The sequence below is a fragment of the Leucoraja erinacea genome, chromosome 30 (assembly GCF_028641065.1).
Source record: "Leucoraja erinacea ecotype New England chromosome 30, Leri_hhj_1, whole genome shotgun sequence".
Lineage (NCBI taxonomy): Eukaryota > Metazoa > Chordata > Chondrichthyes > Rajiformes > Rajidae > Leucoraja > Leucoraja erinaceus.
Genome location: NC_073406.1, coordinates 2,895,318 through 2,918,891, shown reverse-complemented (window position 1 = coordinate 2,918,891; position 23,574 = coordinate 2,895,318). Strand labels below are relative to the sequence as shown.

General features: G+C 44.5%; 1 protein-coding gene across 1 annotated transcript in view; it reads left to right on the top strand.

The window, feature by feature from the left end:
• Positions 1 to 20,343, top strand: part of LOC129711479 (protein-arginine deiminase type-2-like) — a 28,176-nt gene extending 7,833 nt beyond the window's left edge. The window contains exons 3-18 of the mRNA XM_055659113.1: positions 1,503 to 1,611; positions 3,521 to 3,701; positions 4,181 to 4,253; positions 5,357 to 5,418; positions 6,386 to 6,500; positions 7,419 to 7,547; positions 8,300 to 8,445; positions 9,418 to 9,521; positions 10,377 to 10,488; positions 10,807 to 10,914; positions 12,408 to 12,556; positions 14,392 to 14,539; positions 15,470 to 15,563; positions 17,415 to 17,491; positions 17,582 to 17,710; positions 18,416 to 20,343. Coding sequence (XP_055515088.1) covers positions 1,520 to 1,611; positions 3,521 to 3,701; positions 4,181 to 4,253; positions 5,357 to 5,418; positions 6,386 to 6,500; positions 7,419 to 7,547; positions 8,300 to 8,445; positions 9,418 to 9,521; positions 10,377 to 10,488; positions 10,807 to 10,914; positions 12,408 to 12,556; positions 14,392 to 14,539; positions 15,470 to 15,563; positions 17,415 to 17,491; positions 17,582 to 17,710; positions 18,416 to 18,649 — 1,953 coding nt within the window. The 5' untranslated portion in view covers positions 1,503 to 1,519 and the 3' untranslated portion in view covers positions 18,650 to 20,343. The remainder of the gene's footprint in view (positions 1 to 1,502; positions 1,612 to 3,520; positions 3,702 to 4,180; positions 4,254 to 5,356; positions 5,419 to 6,385; positions 6,501 to 7,418; positions 7,548 to 8,299; positions 8,446 to 9,417; positions 9,522 to 10,376; positions 10,489 to 10,806; positions 10,915 to 12,407; positions 12,557 to 14,391; positions 14,540 to 15,469; positions 15,564 to 17,414; positions 17,492 to 17,581; positions 17,711 to 18,415) is intronic.
• The last annotated feature ends 3,231 nt before the right edge of the window (positions 20,344 to 23,574 follow it).

The following is a 23,574-nucleotide window of genomic DNA, read 5'->3' as shown; positions in this document are numbered from 1 at the left end:
CCCCCCCAATGCGGGAGCTTGACCGACCCGGCGTGGAGGGCCCGACCGCGGCTACGCCAAGATGGTCCCGACAACGGAAGGCTCGAGGCCCCCGACCACGGTAAAACAAAGAAGGGAAGAGATTGAACTTTTTTTTCGCCTTCCATCACAGTGAGGAATGTGGGGGAGAGACTGTGGTGGATGTTTATGTTAAAATGTATTTTGTGTGTTTTGTTGCTTTTTATTGGTATGATTGTATGGCAAATCAAATTCCTCGTATATTGCAAAACATACTTGGCAAATAAAGTATGATTATGATTGCTGATGGATCTTAATCAGTATTGGAAACTTGAAACATGTGAAGTCAGGGATCTGTAGATTAATTTGACTGTTTCTGTAATCATCATTGCAAAACTAATTGTGTTCCAAGGCACTGAGCCTGTACTCGCTGGAGTTTATGACCTCATTGAAACTTACCGAATAGTGAAAGGCTTGGATAGAGTGGATGTGGAGAGGATGCTTGCACTAGTGAGGGAGTCTAGGACCAGAGGCCATAGCCTCAGAATAAAATGATGTACCTTTAGAATGGAGATGAAAAGGGATTTATTTAGTTAGAGGGTGGTGAATGTGTGGAATTCATTGCCACAGACGGCTGTGGAGGCCAAGTCAATGGATATTTTTAAGGCAGAGATTGATAGAACGGTTGTCAGGGGTTGTGGGGAGAAGGCAGGAGAATGGAGTTAAGAGGGAAAGATAGATCAGCCACGATTGAATGGCAGAGTAGACGATGGGCCAAATGGCCTAATTCTGCTCCTAGAACTTATGAACTAATGAACTCTACAACGGCAGATAGAACACAAGTGAATATTACAGGAATAGGTTTTTCTTTCTGACCATTAGTTACTCAAACTGTATTAACAGTCTGGTTGATTTGTAATGTGCACAGCATGGACTTGTTCTGTCGAAGGGCCTGGTTCCATGCTGGATGACTCTATAAATGGTATCTCATCATTTTTCAGGAATCTCCAGCCCTCCGTGGACAAGGGTTAACACTGGTTTGGTCTTCATGGGATTTCCACCAGGGAACAAATGGTTATTAGTGAGCAGATAATAGACCGTTCGCACAGTGGCGCAGCAGTAGAGTTGCTGCCTTACAGCACCAGAGACCTAGGTTCGATCCTGACCTTCGGTGCTATCTGTATGGAGTTTGTGCGTTCTTCCTGTGATTGCGTGGGTTTCCTTCCACATAAGTTCATGAGATAGGAGTAGACTGAGGCTATTCGACCCATCAAGTCTACTCCGTCATTCAGTCATAGCTGACCTATCTCTCCATCCTAACCCCATTCTCCTGCCTCTCCTCATAACCTCTGACACCTGTACCAATCAATAATCTATCTATCTATGCCTTAAAAACATTCCAAAGACATGCCGATTTCGAGGTTAAATGGCCTCTGTGAATTGTTCCTAATGTGTGTAGAATAGGACGAGTGTAAAAATAAAGTCTATACTTTCTTACATTGCAGAAGACTAAATCTTCATCATGTCCAATCAAAGAATTGTGCACCTGGAGTGTGGGAAATCAACCCAAGTACTTTATGTCCTCGGAACTGTAATCAACATTGACATTTACAAGTAAGTCATCAGCCTTGTTTTACGATGTTCGACTGACAATTTTAACTGAGCTTAGAATAGAAGTTTTGGGAGTCCGGTTTCAAGCATGCAAATAACAAGGTAATTGGACATGAAGATAGACACAAAATGCTGGAGTAACTCAGCAGGACAGGCATCATCTCTGGAGAGAATGAATGGGCCACGATTCGGGTCGAGACCCTCCTTCAGACCTTTCTCCAGAGATGCATATTGTTCCTCTGAGTTACTCCAACATTTTTTGTCGGTCTTCGGTGTAAACCAGCATGGGCAGTTCATTCCCACATACTGGACATGAAGCTGTGTCAGAATCCTCTCCCCAATCAACTTCCTCAACAATGAAATCACACTGTAATAAACTCAGGTTGTAGAGCACATCCTCCTGGATTAGCATTCATCCTAGAGATCAACCTTGGTTTTATAGGAATGACTACACAAGGAACCCTTGGTAATGAGTTATCATTTATCGAGTCATACAGCATGGAAACAGGCCCTTCGGCAGAACAGATACATGCTGACCAACGTCCCATTTGCCCGCATTTGCTCCATATCCCTTTAAACATCCTATTGATGTGCCTGTCTAAATGTCTTTTAAGTGCTGTTATAATACCTGACTCAACTATCTCCTCTGGCAGCTCGTTCCATATACCCACCACCGTCTGGCTGTGAAAAAAGTTACACCTCAGGTTCCCTATTAAATCTTTCCCCTTCACCTTAAACCTACGTCCTCTGGTTTTTGATTCCCCTAGCATGGGTAAAAGATTCTGTGCATACACCCTATCTATTCCCCACATAATATTGTACACATCTATAAAATCACACCTTGGCCTCTTGAGCTCCAAGGAATAAAGTCCTAGTCTGGCCCACCTCTCCCTATTGTCCTGGCCCCTCCAGTCCTGGCAGCATCTTACAGTTACTTAAAGCACTCTGTTTTATTGTATCCTCATCACTGAAATTACACCGTGTGACTCAGGTTGTGTAGGACATCCTCGTTGACTGGCGTTATTGGAGAGATCAACCTGCTTTCATTACACAAAACTACACAAGGAATGAGAAGAGCGATTTAATAGGGGGAATGATTGAACAGGAACCCGAGGGGGTAACTATTGCACACAAATGGTGGTGGATGTAGGAATGAGCTGCCGGTAGTCGAGACAGGTACTATCACATAGTTTAAGAAACATTTGGACAGGTACATGCAAGAACGGAACTCGCTATGAAAACATGGAGGGGACGGGGGACAAAATGTTTTGGAGGCTGCGCGAGCTCAATCTCAACTCTGCCTGTCTCACCGGGTTAACTACAGCCCTGTCTGGACTGACGGGATACCAGCGATGCTTCTCCGCGCTGGCCATATTTCCCGCATGTCCAGGGAGGTTAACCTGGCGGGACAGGCAGAGTCTGACTGCCGACCTCACTGGCCACCCATGGGGGAGGGGGGCACTCGGGACAGCGTTGGAGACCCGGCTGCGATCGATCCTGGCTGCGGATGAGGCGCAGGTCTGTGCCACGTCGCCCTCCTCCAATCACCGCGCTCTATCCTCAGTCCCACCCCCCCACTCCTCCCTCCACCAATCATCACGCCCTCGATCCTCAGTCCCACCCCCACTGCCTCGCGGAAAGCGGAGATTTAAAAATCGGGATCACAAAAACTTGGGGGGGGGGATGTTCCCCACCTCTCAAAACATGGGGGGGGGGGGGGGGGACGTGTCCCCTCTGCCCCCACATTCCCGGGTTTTCCGCCCCTGGGTACATGGTTAGGACAGGTGTAGAGGAATATGAGCTAAACGCAGTGGGTGGGACTAGTGTCCAACCTTTTGTGTCCATCTTCGATTTAAACCAGCAGCTGCAGTTTCTTCTTACACAACTTGCATTACATTTTCTCTTCCTCCAGACCATCTCCCCCAGGGTGTCGATCCTTTGAAGTCACCACGAGCCCTGGTGTCAATTATTCCATCTCAGACAAACAGAATGGCAGCGTTGTCACTCATCCCGCGATTCGCTGGGCTCTCATTAAAGACAGCTTGCTTCGTGTCACGGTGGGCCAAGTAAGCTCAGCTGCCAATGATGGAAAGGTAATATCATAACGCCTCTGCTGACATGCATTATTAATATTATCATAATAAGCACAGTAGAATTATGTCAAAATGGAATCTTGATGTGGAAAACAAAAGTTGTTAGCACTGTTTGGGGCAACACAGTGCAAGTAGTTTAGTTTAGTTTAGTCCAGGTTCTCCAGTGGGTGTTCTAGTTTCTTCCCACACCCCAAAGATATGTGGGTTTGTAGGTTAATTGGCCTGTAAAATTACCCCTAATGTGTAAGGCGTGGGTGAGAAGTTGGGATAATATAGAACCAGTGTACACAGGTGATTGATGGTCAGCGCGGACTCAATTGCAGGGGGGCTGTTTCCATGCTGCATCTCTCTACTAAATACGGAGGGGAATATACATTATCTGACTGATTGAAAAGTTCAGTTTTACCCAACTGCTGAAAATTAGAAAGAGCCTGGACCACCTCACCCCCAGTATTGTTTGTGACTGTATTCTTTTCTAGGTTAAGGTTACATTTTATGGAGACGATTTGGATAAACCGGTTGACAAGATGACCCTGGAGCTCACAGCAGTCTGTAAGTAAATTGCACTCTGATAAAACAGACCAGCCCAGTCTTTCCATCTGGTGAGTTTCAGTGGTTTCACCTCAATGGGAACTGAGTGGTGCTAGGCTCTGTTTCTGGGGACATCCTAATGCCCCTGTCAAACCCAGGTGACTATTTAGGCGACTAGGATGTTGCCACATGGTCACCAGGGTGTCGTACATGGGTGGCCCAGACTTTGGAAATGGCTCCAAAGCATGGCGGCGCCCGCATGTGCAAATATTCAAAAAGAATGTCGCTGTGCAGTTGCACATGTGGCAAATAAAACCCATTCAACCATTAAACCATCACGTTTTTGACACCAATCATGGGACTGGGATTCTGACTCTCTACCCCACCTATGCATGTTATAATTTTACAGATATCTCTATCCTATTACACATCCACATCCTTTGCTCCAGGGTGGAAAAAAACTTTTATTGAATCTTTTCCCAGAAGTGAATTCATCTAATACATACAATATTAGCAATTTCAAGCCACTTTTAATCACAATGACAAAGTGATAATCAATTGCTTTATTTTCCCACTTCATTAACTCCCCAACTTGTAATTGTAATTGTAATTGTAAATCTTTATTGTCATTTCCTGAGTATTCGCATACTCAGAGGAAACAAAAAAACGTTTCTCAACCAGTGTCCATTCAGTTTTCGTTACAAAATAAATAGCAATTAAAGTTAAAATACATGTCATGAACAATTTAACCCTCTAATAACATTCAATAACATTCAACAGCCGTTCCGACCGGCAGCGGGGTGTTTGTGCGCGATACTTGGCAGGGGGGAAAGTTCATTTAACAGTCTTATAGCCTGTGGGAAGAAGCTGAGGAGCATCCTGCTGGTTTTGCAGCTGATGCTCCTGTACCTCTTCCCAGATGGGAGGATGGTGAAAAAGTCATGCGATGGGTGAGAAGTTGGGATAATATAGAACCAGTGTACACAGGTGATTGATGGTCAGCGCGGACTCAATTGCAGGGGGGCTGTTTCCATGCTGCATCTCTCTACTAAATACGGAGGGGAATATACATTATCTGACTGATTGAAAAGTTGCTGGTTCTCATCATTTCTCTTCAATTGCAGACGTGTCTTTGGATGTGGATGCCGATCGCGATGGAATAGTTGAAGAGAATAATCCTAATAAGGTGATTAAAAGTGGTAACAAGAATTATGGTGGTAACACTGCGCTGGAAAGAAGGGTGAATTTTTCCCACTTTTTTTAAACATGTATTTTGGGGGGAAAGTGGCCATTTTTGCTCATCCCCCTATATTCACTCCATACGTTCAAAAGTCATAGGAGTGTACACCATGTACACCAGCACCTTCCTACACATGAGGGACAATTTACAATTTACAAAGGCCAATTAACCTACAAACCTGTACATCTTTGCAGTGTGGGAGGAAACCGGTGCACCCGGGAAAAAAACCATGCGGTCATGGGGAGTATGTACAAACTCCATACAGACAGCATCGGTAGTCAGGATCAAACCCAGGTCTCTGGCGCTGTCCTGCTACGTCATTGCACCACGCTAGTCAAGGACGTTAATTCCATCAGGATCATTTACTGAACTCACCTGAGCAAGCGGAGAGTTTTCCATCACACTCTCGATTTGATCATTGTAGATGATGGGGAGACCTTGGGATGTTGGGATGTCATTCACTGGTTGCAGGGCACCCAGACATTGATCTAATCTTGTAGCTTATCGTGTATGTGGCTGTTCAGGATGAGTTTCTGGTCAATGATGACCCCAGGATGTTGATGGTGAGGGCCTGTCAATAGTAATGCATTGAAAGTCGAGGGTATTTCCACTTCTTTATGATGGATGAAACGTCATTTGATGAGACAGATTACAATGCGCTGTTTTATTTTTCGTGGATAAATAACAAAAACTATAATAATTGGCATTAAAATAATGCAAGAACTTGAAGCAGAAATGGTCCCACTCTTACGTCCTCATTCCAAACCCTTATAAACATTTTTCTTGCCATCTTAATAACTCAGTTTCTCTCACAATTGATGCTGCCTGACGTTTTGAGTGTTTCCAGCCTCTTCTGTTTTATTTCAGATATACAAGAATGCCTCATATAGATCTGTTTTCATTTCTTTGCCAGAGTTCTTGGATGTGGGGTCCGGAAGGACACGGAGCTATTCTCCTTGTGAACTGCGACAAGGAATTGTTAACTACTCAATCTGACAACATGGATGATAAAGTTTACTCATTTGCAGGTAACAGGCGATGTTTACCACCATAGCCGATGAAGTATTCTTGGCCGTGCCTAGGTGTAATTACACTACTGCAAATTGTGTCTTGATGGAAATATGCTGGTACATAATGAATCTGAATCTATCAATATGAATACTTTATTGCCATTCGTTGCAATTTCTTTGCTTACATTCCCACGGTATACAAATAGTCGCCCATAAACGGAACTTACAAAGGCGCCAGGTCCCCTTTTGTTCTCCCCCCACCCCCCTATGGTGCAATGTAAGATTTAAAAAGGCTCTGCAGCTAAGATGGAGGTGGCTGCTAACAGCAACACATGGCAAACAAGGATGCTCGCTTAGAACAACAACTAGGTGCTTGGAAACAGAACTGGGCTCACTTAGAGGAAGCTGTAAATCATGAGGCTGCAAGGACACCAACATTAAGATAAAATAAATTCTAATGAATAATAAGATAATATGAGGTCATAGCCACAGCATAAAAATACTTCCATTTAGAAAGATGAAGGAGGAATTTCCTTTGTCAGAGGGTGGTGAATCTGCAGAATTCATTGCTCCAGAAGGCTGTGGAGGCCAAGTCAAAGGATATTTATAATGCAGAGGTTGGCAGATTTTTAATTAGAATGGGTGTCGGGCGTTATGGAGCGAAGGCAGAAGCATGGGGCTGAGAGGGAGAGATAAATCAGCCATGATTGAATGACAGAGTATACTTGATGGGCCGAATGGCCTAATTCTGCTACTAGAAATTACGGACTTATGAACTATGCATGACAGATGGAACACAAGTAAGTATTACAGGAATAGGTTTGTCTTTCTGACCATGAGTTACTCAAACTGCATTAACAGGCTGGCTTGATGGGCCGAATGGCCTTATTCTGCTGCTAGAACCTATGAACAAATGTGAATACTTCTTTCTTTCAGACCTAGCTGACATGTCACGTATGATCATAAGAACTGAAGGACCAAAGCTTATGCCAGCTGGGTACACCCTCAATCTGCACATTTCACCTTCTGATAAAAAGAAAGTCCAACTCTTTCGGCATGAGATATGTGAGTACGTTTGGTTGACATTCTGCTCCAGCACTTTGTGTTTTTCTTCACGTGTAGTTGGTTTTTAATCATTTCCTTTATTGCTTCTATCAAATTTCCAAATGTTAATATTCTAGTTGAGCAACTCACCTACTTTTTTATTTGCTTATTTTTCTAGTCGCTCTAGTTCTAATCAACTTTCACAAGTGCAATAGAGTGGTGCAGCGGGTAGAGCTGCTGCCTCACAGTGCCAGAGACCCAGCTTTGAATCTGACCTCGGCTGTTTTCTATATGGAGTTTGCACGTTCTCCTTGTGACTGAGTGAATTTCCTCTGGTTGGTCCGATTTCCTTCCACATCCCAAAGTTGGGCGGGTTTGTAAGTTAATTGGCCTCTGTAAATTGTCCCAAGTGTGTAGGAAGTAGATGAGGAAGTGGGATGACCATGTTTACATATTCTATTGTGCTGCAGCAAGTAAGAATTTCATTGTCCTATCTGGGACACATGACAATAAACCACTCTTGACTCTTGAATTAATGTGAACAGGTGATTGGTGGTTGGCATGGACTCAGTGAGCTGAAGGGCCTGTTTCCATATTGTATCTTTAAACAAAACTAAACCTTTCATTCAGGCTTCCCAGATTTATTAAAATCTTTCACAAGAAAATCTTTTGAACTTCAAGTCTAAGTTGAAGTTCAACCCACTCACTCTGTTTTGATTATATTGTATTCAAGATATCATTTGATTTATTTTCCTTTACTTTTTCATTTGTAGCAAGCGTGACCAGTGTGTTGGGCAGAACCAAAGAATTGACTGCTATGGATTTTACCAAAGGCCACAATAAGATTATTTTCTCTGCTGAAGGGCTTGCGTTTCCACATAATAAGAATGCTACTTTGGTGACCTTCAACCTCAGTGTGGTAGGAGAAATCACTACATTTTGATCCAATTCTAAATGTGTCAGATGAAAAATTTAATTGTGTGAAGAAGGGTCTCGACCCGAAACATCGCCCATTCCTTCTCTCCAGAGATGCTGCCTGTCCTGCTCCAGCATTTTGTGCATATCTTCGGTGTAAACCAGCACCTGCAGTTCCTTCCTACACGTAATTGAAAATAAGTTTAGAAACGATACGAAACGATAGAAGTTTATTCATCCCGGGAGTGAAATTGATCTGCCAACAGTCAGAATCACAATCCGGTGCAGACTGCTATTTTCACGCTGCCTCGACTTGAAGGAAGCATGTGGCATGTTTTCCTTCGTACGTTGGGGAATAGAATACAACTGTTCGAACATTATGTTGCAACTTTACACTTGGGATACAAGTCCATAATGCTTGCTTTCCGAGTCGGGGCTTTGAGTACAAGTCAGGAAGTCATGCAGCTTTATAGGACTTTGGTTAGGCCACATTTGGAATATTGTGCAGTTCATTAAAAGAAGGGTGTGGAGACTTGGGAAGGGTGCAAAGATGGTTTAACAGATGCCTAAATTAGGGGATATTAGCTACATGGCGTGGTCGGACAGACTTGGATTGTTTTCTCTGGAATGCCTGAAGTAGTGAGGAGACCTGTTAGAAGTATATAAAATTGTGTGAGGCATGGGTAGAGTAGACACAACTTTTTCCCCAGGATTAAAAACTCAAATCACAGTTGTAAATTGAGAGGGGCAAAGTTTTAAGGAGATGTGTGGAGCGAGTTTTATTTTATACAGAGGGTGGTGAGTGCCTGGAATCACTATGGGGAGGTGAGGCAGATACGATCGTGGCATTAGTGAAGCTTTTGGAAGGGATATGGATTATGTGTGGGCAGATAAAAGCAACAGGAATTACCTGGAAATTTAAATGTCAATAAAGATACATGTCATTCACCGCATCACATTACTTCTTTCATTTCAGGTTCACCAACAGCTTCCTATTTTCACTGATCAAGTTGTACTTCATTTTGCTCCATGGATTATGACTCCTAATACTCAGGCTCCCGAGGAGGTGTATGTTTGTAGGTAAGGGGATATATTTTAAAGTATAAACATCACCATAATATTTCCTTTAGTTTAGTTCATAAGTTCATGATAGGAACAGAATTAGGCCATTCGGCCCATCAAGTCTACTCTGCCATTCAATCGTGGCTGATCTATCTCTCCCTCTCAACCCCATCTCCTGCCTCCCCCCCCCCCCCCCAACAAACACCTGACACCTGTACTAATCAAGAAAGTATCTATCTCTTTCATAAAAATATCCATTGACGGCCTCCACGGCCTTCTGTGACATGGAATTCTGAAGAAGGGTCTCGACGCGAAACCTCTTACAATCCTTCTCTCCAGAGATGCTGTCTGACCTGCTGAATTACTCCAGCATTTTGTATCCATCTTCGGTATAAACCCGCATCTACAGTTGCTCCCTACAGCCTACATCCACTATTGTAGATGGCCGTGGTCTCTGGCCCCACCACATCTCAAATACACTGACAACACCGCCACCCTGGCAGCCTCACGGCCATCAATTCCATCGTTGTTTCTTGAGTTGAAAACGCCCAAAAGCAAGACAAAAACTTCCCATAACCTGGGATATTGGGTTGGAATTGAACGTTCCCTCTTCCCTGACTCTCAGTCAAAAGAAGGGTCTCGATCCGAAAGGTCACCCATTCCTTCTCTCCAGAGATGCTGCCTGTCCCGCCTTTTGTCCCTCTCTTCAGCGTTTGATTAATCAGGATGATACTTTGATTGGAAAGGTTAACACATGAACTGGTTGCAACAAATTGTTTTTTATTCCCTTGTTTTCCTTGTAGCACAGTTGGTTTCAGGGTAATCTCATTTGGCAGGTCCCCTTTACACAATCTCTTTTTCCCCCTCTCTTAGCGTGCTCCATAATGAGAAGTTCCTGATAGAATTCAAGAAGTTTGTGACGAAAGCACAGTGCAAGCTAACAATCTTGCCAGAAAGTGAGAATGAAAATGACATCTGGATGCAGGTAAAACAATGATTTCCTGTCTATACAATAAGCAGCACCCACAAAGTGACTGCAATCCTCATCTGTACAAGACAATGTCTAATTATGCTTTCAATTTAAATTATGCTTTTAATTCAATCTAAATTATGTTTTCAATTGAGTCCCCTGTACGTAATAAAAATAACACACTCATCCTTCAGACCATCAGTGGAATCTATCTTTGTTGCCTGCACATGGAGTGTCACCGTTAGTCTTCCCTTTCACTGTGTGTTGTGTTAGTCTGCTTCACCTTTCTGTGGAATAGTCATGCTGAATGTATTCTCTCTCTCTCTCTCTCAGGATGAAATCGAGTTTGGTTACATAGACGCTCCACACAAGTTCATGAATATAGTGATGGATTCTCCTCGAAATAGGGGCCTTAAGAATTTCGCCTACAAATTCCTCTTGGTAAGGGATAATATTTCCGTGACTTGCAAGTTTATTACTTCAATATGTTCACTCTCCTAAAGTACTGATTTTAGTTGGAGTTATGCATGATACTTCAATTTCATTTGTCTGCTTTAGTATCTTATTCTGACGGTAAAGGGAAACAGTTCCTTGCATGAGGATAGTTTAGATCCAAAACCAGAGTTTAGTTTAGTTTAAAGATACAGCGTGGAAACAGGCCCTACATCCCTCCAAGACCGCACTGACCTGCGAACCCCGCTCACTAACACGACCCTACACTCACCAGGGACAATTTTACCGAGCCAATCAACCTACAAACCTGTGTGTCTTTGGAGTGTGGGAGGAAACCGGAGCATCCGGAGAGAACCCATGCAAGTCACGGGGAGAACGTACAAACCCAGTACAGACAGCACCCGTAATCAGGATCCAACCCAGATCTCTGGAGCTGTAAAGCAGCAACTTCACCGCTGTGCCACCGTGCCACCCTAATGGATATAGATGAGTTTGCTGAATATCATGGGGTTTGATCCTGACTACGGGTGCTGTCTGTGCAGAGTTTGTACATTCTCCCCGTGACCTCTGTGGGTTTTCTCCGAGATCTTCGGTTTCTCCCACACTCCAAAGACGTACAGGTTTACAGGTTAATTGCCTTGGTGTAAATGTAAATTGACCCTAGTGTGTGTAGGATAGTGTTAGTGTGCGGGATTTGCCTGTGGGTGTGTTCTCGGTGGGCCGAAGGGCTTGTTTCTGTGTTATATAACTTTTAATGTTTTTTCTTTTTTCCATATTCCATATTTTATAACAGAAGTAGAGCAAGTAAATGAAAGACAATGTTTTCAGAATGCCCAAGTTTTGTCAGCCAGATACTGAGAGCCGTTTAGTTCTTGTAGTTCTATCGATGGTCTGTGCGGGCATGTTCACATTCCATAGGTTGTTAATGGGTGATCATCAGGAACAGTTGGAATGTGGAGAGGGCTACATTCTTCATCTGACCCCCACTGCACAAACATTGATTGAACTAAATTGAAGGATGCAGCATGGAAATGGGCCCTTCTGCCCACTGAGACCATGCCGTCCATCGATCACCGGCTCACATTCGTTCTATTTTATCCCACTTTCGCATCCACTCCCTACACACTAAGTGGAATTTACAGAGGACCAATTCACCTACAAATGGATGAGGGAGGAAACCAGAGCACCCGGAGGAAACCCATGCGGTCAGGGGGAGAACATGCAAAGTCCAGGTCCTGTGGTCGGGATCGAACCCAGGTCTCTGGAAACATGATGCAACAGCTCTACCTGCTGCGCCACCGTGCCATCTGTTAAACGGCAATACGCAAACATCAGCCTATGATTTGGCCTCTTAATTATGTTAGCACCGAGGCAAAGGTAGAGGGAAAAACTTTATTTCTCTGCATGACATACACTGCAACTCATCAAAAGCTAACGTCTACAAACATTTGACATTGCTGCCTTTATTGTGTAATTGTCAGGGCCGAGATTTTGGACGTATCGACTTGAAAAGTGACGGAGAAATAAACTCTTTGGACGCCTTTGGAAATCTGGAGGTCAGCCCTCCTGTGACAGTGAACGGCAAGGAATATCCGTTCGGCAGGATTGTCATCGGAAGCCACCTACCCATGTAATGTTACTGCATCTGTTTTGTTGGGAGGCGGAGGTGAAGCCGTCTTGCTTCATCTTTCCAGACATCTTTCTCAGGTGTTAACTGTCTCTTTTTAGAGCTTTACTCTAATTATTAAACTCCAATAAACTTTCGAAAATACAGCAGGGCAGCACGGTGGCACAGCGGGTAGAGTTACTGCCTCACAGCGGGTAGAGTTACTGCCTCACAGCGGGTAGAGTTACTGCCTCACAGCGGGTAGAGTTACTGCCTCACAACGCCAGAGACCCAGGTTCTATCATAGGATCATAAGATCATGTGATGGAGCAGAATTAGGCCTTTCAGCTCATCAAGTCAACTACACCATTCAATCATAGCTGATCTATCTTTCTCCTCTCACCTCCATTCTCCTGCCTTCTCCCCATAACCTCTGACACCCGTACTAATCAAGAATATATCCATCACTGCCTTAAATATATCCACTGACTTGGCCTCCACAGCCTACTGTGGCAAAGAATTCCACAGATTCACCACCCTCTGACTAAAGAGATTCTCCTCAACTCCTTCCAAAAAGAACATCATTTAAATCTGAGGCTCTAGTCCTGGACTCTCCCACTAGTGGAAACAACCTCTTCACATCCGCTCTATCCGAGCCTTTCACTATTCTGTATGTTTCGATGAGGTTCCCCCCTCATTCTTCTAAACTCCAGCAAGTACGGGCCCAGTACGATAAACGCCAATCATTGATTAACCCACTCATTCCTGGGATCGTTCTTGTAAACCTGCTCTGGACCCTCTCAAGAATCAGATATGGTGCCCAAAATAGCTCATAATATTCCAAATGCAGCCTTATAGAGCCTCAGCCTACGGGTGCTGCCTAGATCCTGCCCAGAGATGCTGTCGGTACGGAGTCTGTATGATCTCTCAGTGATCTTTGTGGGTATTCTCCGGCTGATCCGTTTTTCTCCCACTGTCCAAAGATGTGCGGGTTTGTAGGTTAATTGGCTTTCGTAAAAATTGTAAATTGTCCCTAGTATGTAGGGAGGTGTCAGTGTGCGGGGCGATTGCTGGTCGGCGTGGACTTTGGCCCAACAGCCTGTTTATATTAATATTGGCCAAATTAGAGGTATTACAAAATGGAGGATCTTTCCATTTGCAAGGCCTGCTTGGCCTCTTTCTCTGAAAAGTTGCAAGCTGTGAGCTGGCGCCAGAAAGTCTGGACCCTAGATGGATATGCAGGATGAGGAGAGTTCCAGATGTCCTAACTTCATTAATATGTATGAAGGTTTTGCAGAGAGAGATAAGAAGGTCTGCAAATGCATAAATTGCAGAGTGTTTGTGCTGCTGTTTGATGATTGGCTGAAGTGTGAAACCTTGTTTGAATTGTTTATACAACCTGGGGAAAATGTTGCATTACTTTAGTTAACTGACTTCCTTCCAGAAGCTTCTGTCGAAACAATGTAATGGGATACTTTGTGACTGGGTTAGGGAACTGTCAATGACTGCATAATGTGATTGGTTTGTAGGGGCTGCCTCCCCCAAGTAATGTCATACCCTTAGTTTGCAAGGGTATAAGCGGTGGATCATTATTTGGGATGTGTCGGTTGATTGTGACTTCGGTTTGCACGAGATATTGTTGTCTTGCATGAGTGGATCGGCAACCGTTCCTGCAGTTTGTTCTTCAATAAAGTAAGGTTTTGGAACCACAGTTTAACCTAGTGTTTGACTAACCCAGACTAAGGGGGTAGGTCTAGAACCTGAATTAATATTTCCACACTGTATCTCTAAACTAAACTGAATTTGTGACCTTAAAGGCAGAAGAAAGTACAATTTACATTTTAAAAATTATTTTCCAGCCACCCAAAAGGGAGAAAGATGGTAAAGGACACCCAGGACCTTCTGATGGCTCAGTCTGTGCAGTCTCCCATAATACTATACTCGGACTGGTTGTATGTTGGTCACGTCGATGAGTTCATGACCTTTGTTCCAGCGCCCGACAGAAAGGTAATCAATATAATTCTGCTACAACTTCACTACTAACTTCCACCCTGCCCTCAAATTCACCTGGACTATATCTGACACCTCTTTCCCCTTTCCTGGTCTCTCCATCTCCATCACAGGGCATAGACTATTGACTTATGTCTACTAGAAACCCACCAATTCAACAGATATCTGGGCAACACCCCATCTCTCAATCTCATCTACTGCATCTGGTGTTCCCAAAGTGGCCTCCTCTACATCGGCGAGACCATGTGTAGACTTGGCGACTGTTTGGCCAAACACTTACGCTCTGTCTACTCAATCTCCCTGTGGCTAACCATTTTTACATTCCTTCCCATTCCCACACGGACGTTTCTGCCCTGGGACTCCACCGTTGCCAGAGTGAGGCCACACACAAATTGGAGGAACAGCACCCAATGGTGTGAACGTTGAATTCTCCAATTTTAGATAACCAACCTCAAAACACCCCTCCTCCCACCTTCCTTTTCTTTCCCCCATCTCCTCACCTCCTGTTCCCAGTGCCCACTTAGACTCGTAATCCTCCTCTTCCCATTGATATTCCTTCCTCTGGCTTCACAATTCTTACCTCTTCTCTCCTTATCTTATACCTTCTGTTGTTTCATCTCTGGCCTTTGTCCAACCATCTGCCTATCAACACCCACCCCCACACCTTTATCCACCTATTACTTTCTGGCCATTATTCCCCCTCCCCACGATCATGAACAGCAATAATTCCACCTGCCCGCGTTTGGCCCATATCCATCTAAACCTTTCCTACATGTACCTGTACAAAGGTCTATTAAATGTTTTTATAATACTTGCCTCAACTATCTCCTCTGGCAGCCCCCTGCTCTTTTCGGGCATCAGTGTCTGAGATTCTGGGCAGAGAAGGTGTCTTTTTTGGATATTGATATTTTGTTCTGAATTCTGCAGGGTTTTAGATTACTTCTCGCCAGTCCCCTTTCGTTCTACAGTCTGTTCAAGAGGCTCCAGAAAGAAGGTCATGGAGAAGCTATGATGTTTGACAGTGAGTCTCCACACAGCTGTCACATTGCATTGTGTTCTGCTCAAGATCCTTGTGAATGCAAAGTGCTGGAGGCAGGCAGCATCTGTGGAGGGAATAGACTGATGACGTTTCAGGTCGGGCCCCTTCCTTAGTCTCCATAAAGTCTGGTAGGTTAATTGGCTTCTGTAAATTTGCAAATTGTCCCTATTGTGCAGGATAGTGCTAGCGTATGGGGTGATCACTGGTCGGTGCAGACTCGGTGGGCCGAAGGACCTGTTTCCACTCTGTATGTAAAGTCTAAAGAGGGTTTCTGACATAAAACATGGCCGGTCCATTCCCCCCAGAGATGCTGCCTGACCCAGTGAGTGCCTCCAGCACTTGGTGTTTTGTAATATTATATTAGTAGTCATGCAAAACGCAAACCCTGCTGAGCAAAATGGTCGCCTATCCCTTCCCTCTGTAGAGTTACTTCAGCATTTTGTGTGTCATTCTTTGCCAACATTGTTTATGTATATTTCCATACATTATGTTTAGTGTAGCTAAGTGCGCAGTCATACATTTTGGTATTAGGAATAAAGGCGTAGACTATTTTCTAAATGGGGAGAGAATCCAGAAATCGGAGGCGCAAAGGGACTTGGGAGTGCTGGTGCAGGATTCCCGAAAAGTTAATCTGCAAAGGAAACAGTAGTAGAGAAAGCAACCCCAATGCTAACATTTATTTCAAGTGGCTTATATACAAAAACAACGATGTAATGCTGAGGCTCTATAAGGCGCTGGTAAGGCCGCATTTGGAATATTGTGAGCAATTTTAGAATGTGCTGGCTCTGGAGTGAGTCCAGAGGAGGTTTACAAGAATGATCCCAGGAATGAGTAGGTTAACCTATGATGAGCGTTTGTCGGCACTGAAGATGTATAGAAGAATGAGGGGGGGGGGGGGCTAATTGAAACATACAGAATAGTGAAAGCTTCAGAATTAAAGGACATTCTTTTAGGAAGGAGATGAAGTGAAATGTCTTTAGTCAGATAATGGTGAATCTGTGTAATTCTTTCAAACAGAAGGCTATGGAGACCAAGTCAATGGATATTTTTGAGGTAGAGATAGATAGATTCTTGATTAGTATAGGTGTCGGAGTTTGTGTTGAAGGCAGGATAATGGGGTTAGGAGGGAGAGGTAGATCAGCCATGATTGAATGGCAGAGTAGACTTGATGGGCCGAATGGCCTAATTCTACTCCTATCACTGAGGTCCTGATACATTGGGCTTATCCATTCCCTCCACAGATGCTGCCTGATCTATTGAGTTACTCCAACATTTGTGTTTTGCTCAAAATTCCAGCATCTCCTTGTTCCTTGTATCTCCTTTGGCAAAGGGAATTTTCAAAAATAACTGACGTTTGAATCTGTGGCCTCCAAATGCCCAAATAACATGATCTTAAAAAAATGGTGGTGGAAGTCACAAATGCACCTTTGATAGACACAAATGCTGGAGTAACTCATCGGGACAGGAAGCATCTCTGGATACAAGGAATGGGTGGCGTTTCAGGTCGAGACCCTTCGCAGACTCTTTCACACAAGTTTGAGCCAAGGTGTTTTTTTCATTGAGGACTGATTAAACAACGCATGGGCAGATGTCCGAAGGAGGATTGTACAGGCAAATTCATGATGGCTGCAGTTCCTATATGGATGGAACAGTTAGTGTCGCAAACATAGGTCATAAGTCATTGGAGCAGAATTAGGCCATTCGGCCCATTGAGTCTGGTCCGTCTTTGATCACGGCAGATCTGTACTTTAGTGACCTGATCTTCAGTGTAAAGTTAAAGAGATGCTTAACAAAAAATAAATATTAATGGTGTTCTTGTGTTTTGTAAATCAGATGCATTCTGTGACCCAATTAAAATTAATGACATCCTGAAAAATCAAGCGTTGCATGAAAGAAATACCCATGTACAGGTGAGTCTATGTGACGTGAAGTCGTGAAACTGTGTACGTCTGAAATGTGTTGCTAATTACTTCAGATTCTTTCTGCTGTTCCCCCCACAGCATTGCATTGATTGGAACCGAGACATCCTAAAGGTGGAATTGGGATTAGATGAAGCAGATATTATTGATATCCCAACATTGTTTAAGCCAACGGATGAAACCCATGTAGCAGCTTACTTTCCAGATATGGTAAGTGTAAAACAAAGAAAGCTGAATGGTAGAAAAACTCAGCAAGTCAAGCAAGTACTGCAGAGGCAAAAAGGGCCAGTGGACTTTTTAGGTTGAGACCCTGCATCAGGACTGAGAGGAAACAGAAGCAATTGTTTAGTTTAGTTGAGTTTAGTGCAGACAATCAGAACCTCCTCTCATCCCACCCAAGGTGAAAATGTCAGAGAGTACAGGACAGCTTTAAGGTGGTCAAACTGTGCAATTCATTGCCACAGGCCAAGTCATGGGGTATTTTTAACATGGAGATTGATAGATTCTTGATTAGTACGGGTGTCAAAGGTTAAAGGGAGAAGGTAAGAGAATGTGGGTTGAGGGGGAAAAATAAATCAGCCACAATTGAATGGCAGAGTAGACACGATGGGCCGAATGGCCTAATTCTGCTCCTATGTTTTATGAACTTATTATCCATCTTCCTCAACATTCTATGATCTTGCTCCTCTCCTGTTGTCCTTAACTCATTTATTGACCATCATTGCCTACTATGTTCTGTTGTGCTGACGCAAAGCACAATAAACTCTCTTGAATCTCTTGAATCTTGAATCAATTTCCTTGTCTTTTGACTTTTGGGCAATCGGGTTTCCTTTTTACTTCAGACATTCTCACTCTCATTCTGTGTCTGAAAGTGGCAGCACGGGCTGAAACAGGTTTATATTTGTCTCTCGTCAGGTGAACATGATAGTTCTTGGCAAGTACTTGGGAATTCCAAAACCCTTTGGGCCGCTGATCAATGGAGAATGTGCACTGGAAGCTGTAGTGCGCTCAGCATTGGAACCACTTGGCCTGGATTGTACCTTCGTTAACGATTTCACCTCCTACCACAAGAGGCACGGAGAAGTTCACTGTGGTTCCAATGTTCGTCGCAAACCCTTTACTTTGAAGTGGTGGAACATGGAGATATAATCACCAGTTACAGTTCACACATGTAACAAGCATTGCCTTATTTTTCTGCAGCTTTGATAACAGTGTAACCTACTGGCAAGTCTATAACCTAATGACTTGGAACCTGTGCTCATACCTTCTCAGGACGTAGGAAGTTATTTTGTCCAATAGTCTATATCTCAAAGCAGTCCCATCAATGCTAATCTCCCACTCATTTAGTCATACAGCATGGAAACAGGCCCTTTGGCCCAACTATCCCACACCGGCCAACCTAGCCCACACAGGCCAACATCATTTCTATTAAGATTTATCTCATGGTCTAGAAATGAAATCATCAGAGCTGCTGCTCTTTATACCAGCATCTCAGCACCAAAAATAAACATTAGAGGGTGGAGTTTGACCGCACTCAGGAAATTGAACAAGTCCTCTTTACAATTTAGACTTTCGAGATACAGTGTGGAAACAGGCCCTTCAGCCCACCAGGTCTGCACCGACCAGTGATCACCCCGTACTCTAGCACTATCCTTCAATTTTACAATTTTACCAAAGCCAATTAACCAACAAACCTGTACATTTTTGGTGTGGGAGGAAAAGTGAGCGCCCGAAGAAAACTCAGGCAGGTCACGGGGAGAACGTACAAACTCCGTACAGACAGCACCTGTAGTCAGGATCGAACCCGGGTCTCTGGCGCTGTGAGGCAGCAACTCTACCGCTGTGCCACCGTGCCACCAAAGGCTTGGACCCCCTGGCATGAATTTCCTTGATTTCAGTGTCAGACACTGTTTACCGCTTTGTGAACTGCCAAGGAATTTAGTTCATGTTGTCCCAAGATCACTCCTGTCTGGGACCCCTGGAAATTCCCAGCTCGGTGCTGGACTGAGATCTCACAGAGATAGTTCCACTGGTTCCACTGAGTTCCACCTCAATCATCTCCCTCTGCCCAATAACCAACGCACCAAAGAGAAGCACAAGGGGCAGGGCCATGTGTGCCTCGCTAAAGTCTACATCCACAACTCCACTCTGCCAGTGCTCTCATCCCACTAAAGGAAGGTTTAAATGGTTGAGACTAAAAGTCCCTAGGTGTAAATATTACCAGCAATCAGTCGTGGACCAACCACATTGATACGACAGCCAAGGCACACTAACACCTCAACTTCCTCAGGAGACGGAGGAAATTCACCATGTCTCCAAGGAGTCTTACAAACTTCTACACATGCACCATAGAAAGCAAACAGTGGGGTTGCATCACAGCTTGGTTTGGGAACAACTCTGCCCATGATCGCAAAGAATTGCAGAAAGTCATGGATGTAGCCCAGTCCGTCACCCAGATCAGACTCACCACCATTGATTCCATCTTCCCTTCATTCTGTCTTGGAAAAGCAGCCAACATAATCAAAGACTTGTCCCACCCCGGACATTCCTTCTTGACCCCGCTCCCATTGGGGAGAAGGTACAGAAACCTTAAAGCGCGTACCACCAGAGTCAGGAACAGCTTCTTCCCCTTGTTGTCGGGCTTCTGAACAGTCCTTCCATAAAGTAGGGGACTGTCCGATTCACCTCTACCCCAATGCGGACATTAGACTTTCTCTGGAACTGCTACAATGCTGAGAACTGTATGATTCTTTGTAATTTGATTGCGATATAATGCCTCTACTGCTTGCATTTATGCTTTGATTGTAGTGTTTACTTAGCTTAATAAACTTATCAATGAATTGCATTGTGTTGCTCTCTGAGACTTTGACTGGGTTTTTGATTTGGTTCATCCCGCCTTGAGTAAAACACAAAGTGCTGGAAGAACTCAGTGGGTCAGGCAGCATCTGAGGGAATGGACAGCAAAGCTTTGGATCGGGACCCTTCTTCAGGCTGATTGTGTCTGCACTCCCTTGTATTGTCCCACCTTGGACAGGTTCAGGCTGTAGATGCAAGAGCAATTCAGAGACAGATTTGGCACCTGTTCGAGCACGCTGTTTAATAACGCGTGGAGTCCAGCGGGAAGTTTCAGGTTTCTTTATTCACTATTTACATGTGTTGAAAACATCAAATTCCTAGGAGTTAATATCACTAACGTCTCCTGGACCACCAATATTGAAGAGACAACCAAGAAAGCACAACAACTCCTCTGCTTCCTGACAAGGCTCAAGAAGTTCGGCATTCTATACATTCACCCTATTTCCCTCCTGATTTTATACACCTCAGTAAGATAACCCCTCAGCTTCCAGTGCCCCAGTTTGCCCATCCTCTCTCATAAACTCGGTCCATTGAGTTCTGGCAATATCCTCGTAAACAATTTCTGCACCCTTCCCTGCTTAATGGTATAGTTCCTATAACGTGGTGATCAAAACTGAATACAATACTCCAGGCACAAACTCAGCGAGTTCCGGATCAAAGGGCAAAAAGATTGGAGATAGCTGAAGTTTTAATTTATACTAGACCAAGGGGGACCCCTCAACGCGCGGTTGTGGCAGGGCCACACACTAACCACCCCCTAAACACACAGAGGGGGGAAGGGGAGAGGGGAGGGACCCAGGGGGAGGAAGCTGGATGTGGAGGGGGGAGGGGGAAGGAGGGCAGGGGGGAAGGGGGGGCAAGAGAGGGGGAAGGGGGAGAGAGAGGGGGGGGGGGGCAGAGAGGGAAGGAAGGGGGAGATAGGGAAGGGGGGCAGAGGGGGGGGGGGGCAGATAGGGAAGGGGGGGCAGATAGGGAAGGGGGGGCAGATAGGGAAGGGGGGGCAGAGAGGGGGGGGGCAGGGGGGGCAGAGCAGGGAAGGGGGGGCAGAGAGGGAAGGGGGGGCAGAGAGGGAGGATGCTCTCCCCCCTCTCCATCCACCCCTCCATCTCCACTCCCTCCACCCCTCCCCTCTCTCCCCCCCTCTCCCTCTCTTTCTCTGCCCTGGGGGAGGGGGTAGAGAGGGAGGGGGAGTGTGTAGAGGCAGCAGCTACCAAAGTCGTAGAGCACAAACCTTACAATCAGGCGCCGGGTAATTCAGCTAAACATTGAGTTTTTCTTAATTACATTTATCCTTTTAGGGTCCAGAGGAGGTTTACGAGAATGATCCCAGGAATAATTGGGTTGACATAAGATGAGGGTTTGACGGCACGGGGCCTGTACTCATTGGAGTTAAGAAGGATGAGAGGGTACGTCATTGAAACTTACCGAACAGTGAAAATCCTGGATGGAGTAGATGTGGAGGGGATGTTTCCACTGTTGGGAGAGTCTAGGACCAGAGGTCATAGCCTCAATAAAAGGACCTTCCTTTAGGAAGGAGATGAAGAGGAATTTCTTTAGTCAGAGGGTAATAAATCTGTGGAATTAATTGCCATAGAAGGCTGCAGAGGCCGAGTCAATGGATATTTGTAAGGCTGAGATAGATAGATTCTTGATTAGTACGGGTGTCAAGGCAGGAGAATGGGGTTTAGAGGGAAATATATTTCAGACTTGGAGTAGACTTGACGGACCGAATGGCCTAATTCTGCTCCCATCACTTATGACGGTCTCCCGATATGCTGGAAAGCTGCAGAGAACTGCAAGGATTGCTTTGAAAACTAGGATTTTTAAATCACATTGCTCATGTACTATGGGGAGAAGGCAAGCAAATGGGGTTAGGAAGGAGATCAGCCATGATTGAATGGACTGGATGGGCCTGATGATGCCATGCCCACGATGATGTCATGTCCAAATAAGTCTACATATTTCCATGGATTGCTCCATTCAAGTTGTCTTTCTTTTGAATATCACAGGAAAGCTGTTGACTCTGAACTTACTAGCATCTTGAAAAGAGCTTAGGCTAATCGAAATGTAATCATTGATGATAATGCTACAGAGGAGGCAGGTAAATTATGTCCTTGGCTGAGTTTTGTGTGTGTTTCCGAATGAATGGCTCCTTTGATTAATTTTTTCATTCTATTTGGTTTTAAGTTTCTTTAAAAAGATCCGTGATTTCTTTGGCTAAGGATTTTATTGTGTTTTTGAATGAATGGCTCCTTTGATTATTTTTTAAATTGTACTGTATTTGGCTTTACAGAGACCCCGTGATCTCCCACAACGTGCCGGAAATTAGGATAATTTTAGGAGGAAGCCACCACAGTTGCCTTTACGGTACAGTATCACTACTTAATCTCCCTTGCTAGTAACATAAATGTCACCACAATCAGAGAACATGCAAACTCCACAAGGCCAGTACTGGGCGTTAGGATTGATTCCCAATTGCTGGATCTGCTGTACTGCAGAAACAAAAGAATCCCATAAATTATTGGCCCCACCACGTGTAATTTCAAGCCCCCGTATATAAATTAAAACTTCAGCTATCTCCAATCTTTTTGCTCTTTGAACCGGAACTCGCTGAGTTTGTGCCTGGAGTATTGTGTTCAGTTTTGGTCACCATGTTATAGGAATGATACCATTAAGCAGGGAAGGGTGCAGAAATGGTTTACGAGGATATTGCCAGAACTCAAAGGACCGAGTTTATGAGAGAGGATGGGCAAACTGGGGCACTGGAAGCTGAGGGGTTATCTTACTGAGGTGTATAAAATCAGGAGGGAAATAGGGTGAATGTACAGAATGCCGAACTTCTTGAGCCTTGTCAGGAAGCAGAGGAGTTGTTGTGCTTTCTTGGTTGTTGCTTCAATATTGGTGGTCCAGGAGACGTTAGTGATATTAACTCCTAGGAATTTGATGTTTTCAACACATGTAAATAGTGAATAAAGAAACCTGAAACTTCCCGCTGGACTCCACGCGTTATTAAACAGCGTGCTCGAACAGGTGCCAAATCTGTCTCTGAATAGCTCTTGCATCTACAGCCTGAACCTGTCCAAGGTGGGACAATACAAGGGAGTGCAGACACAATCAGCCTGAAGAAGGGTCCCGATCCAAAGCTTTGCTGTCCATTCCCTCAGATGCTGCCTGACCCACTGAGTTCTTCCAGCACTTTGTGTTTTACTCAAGGCGGG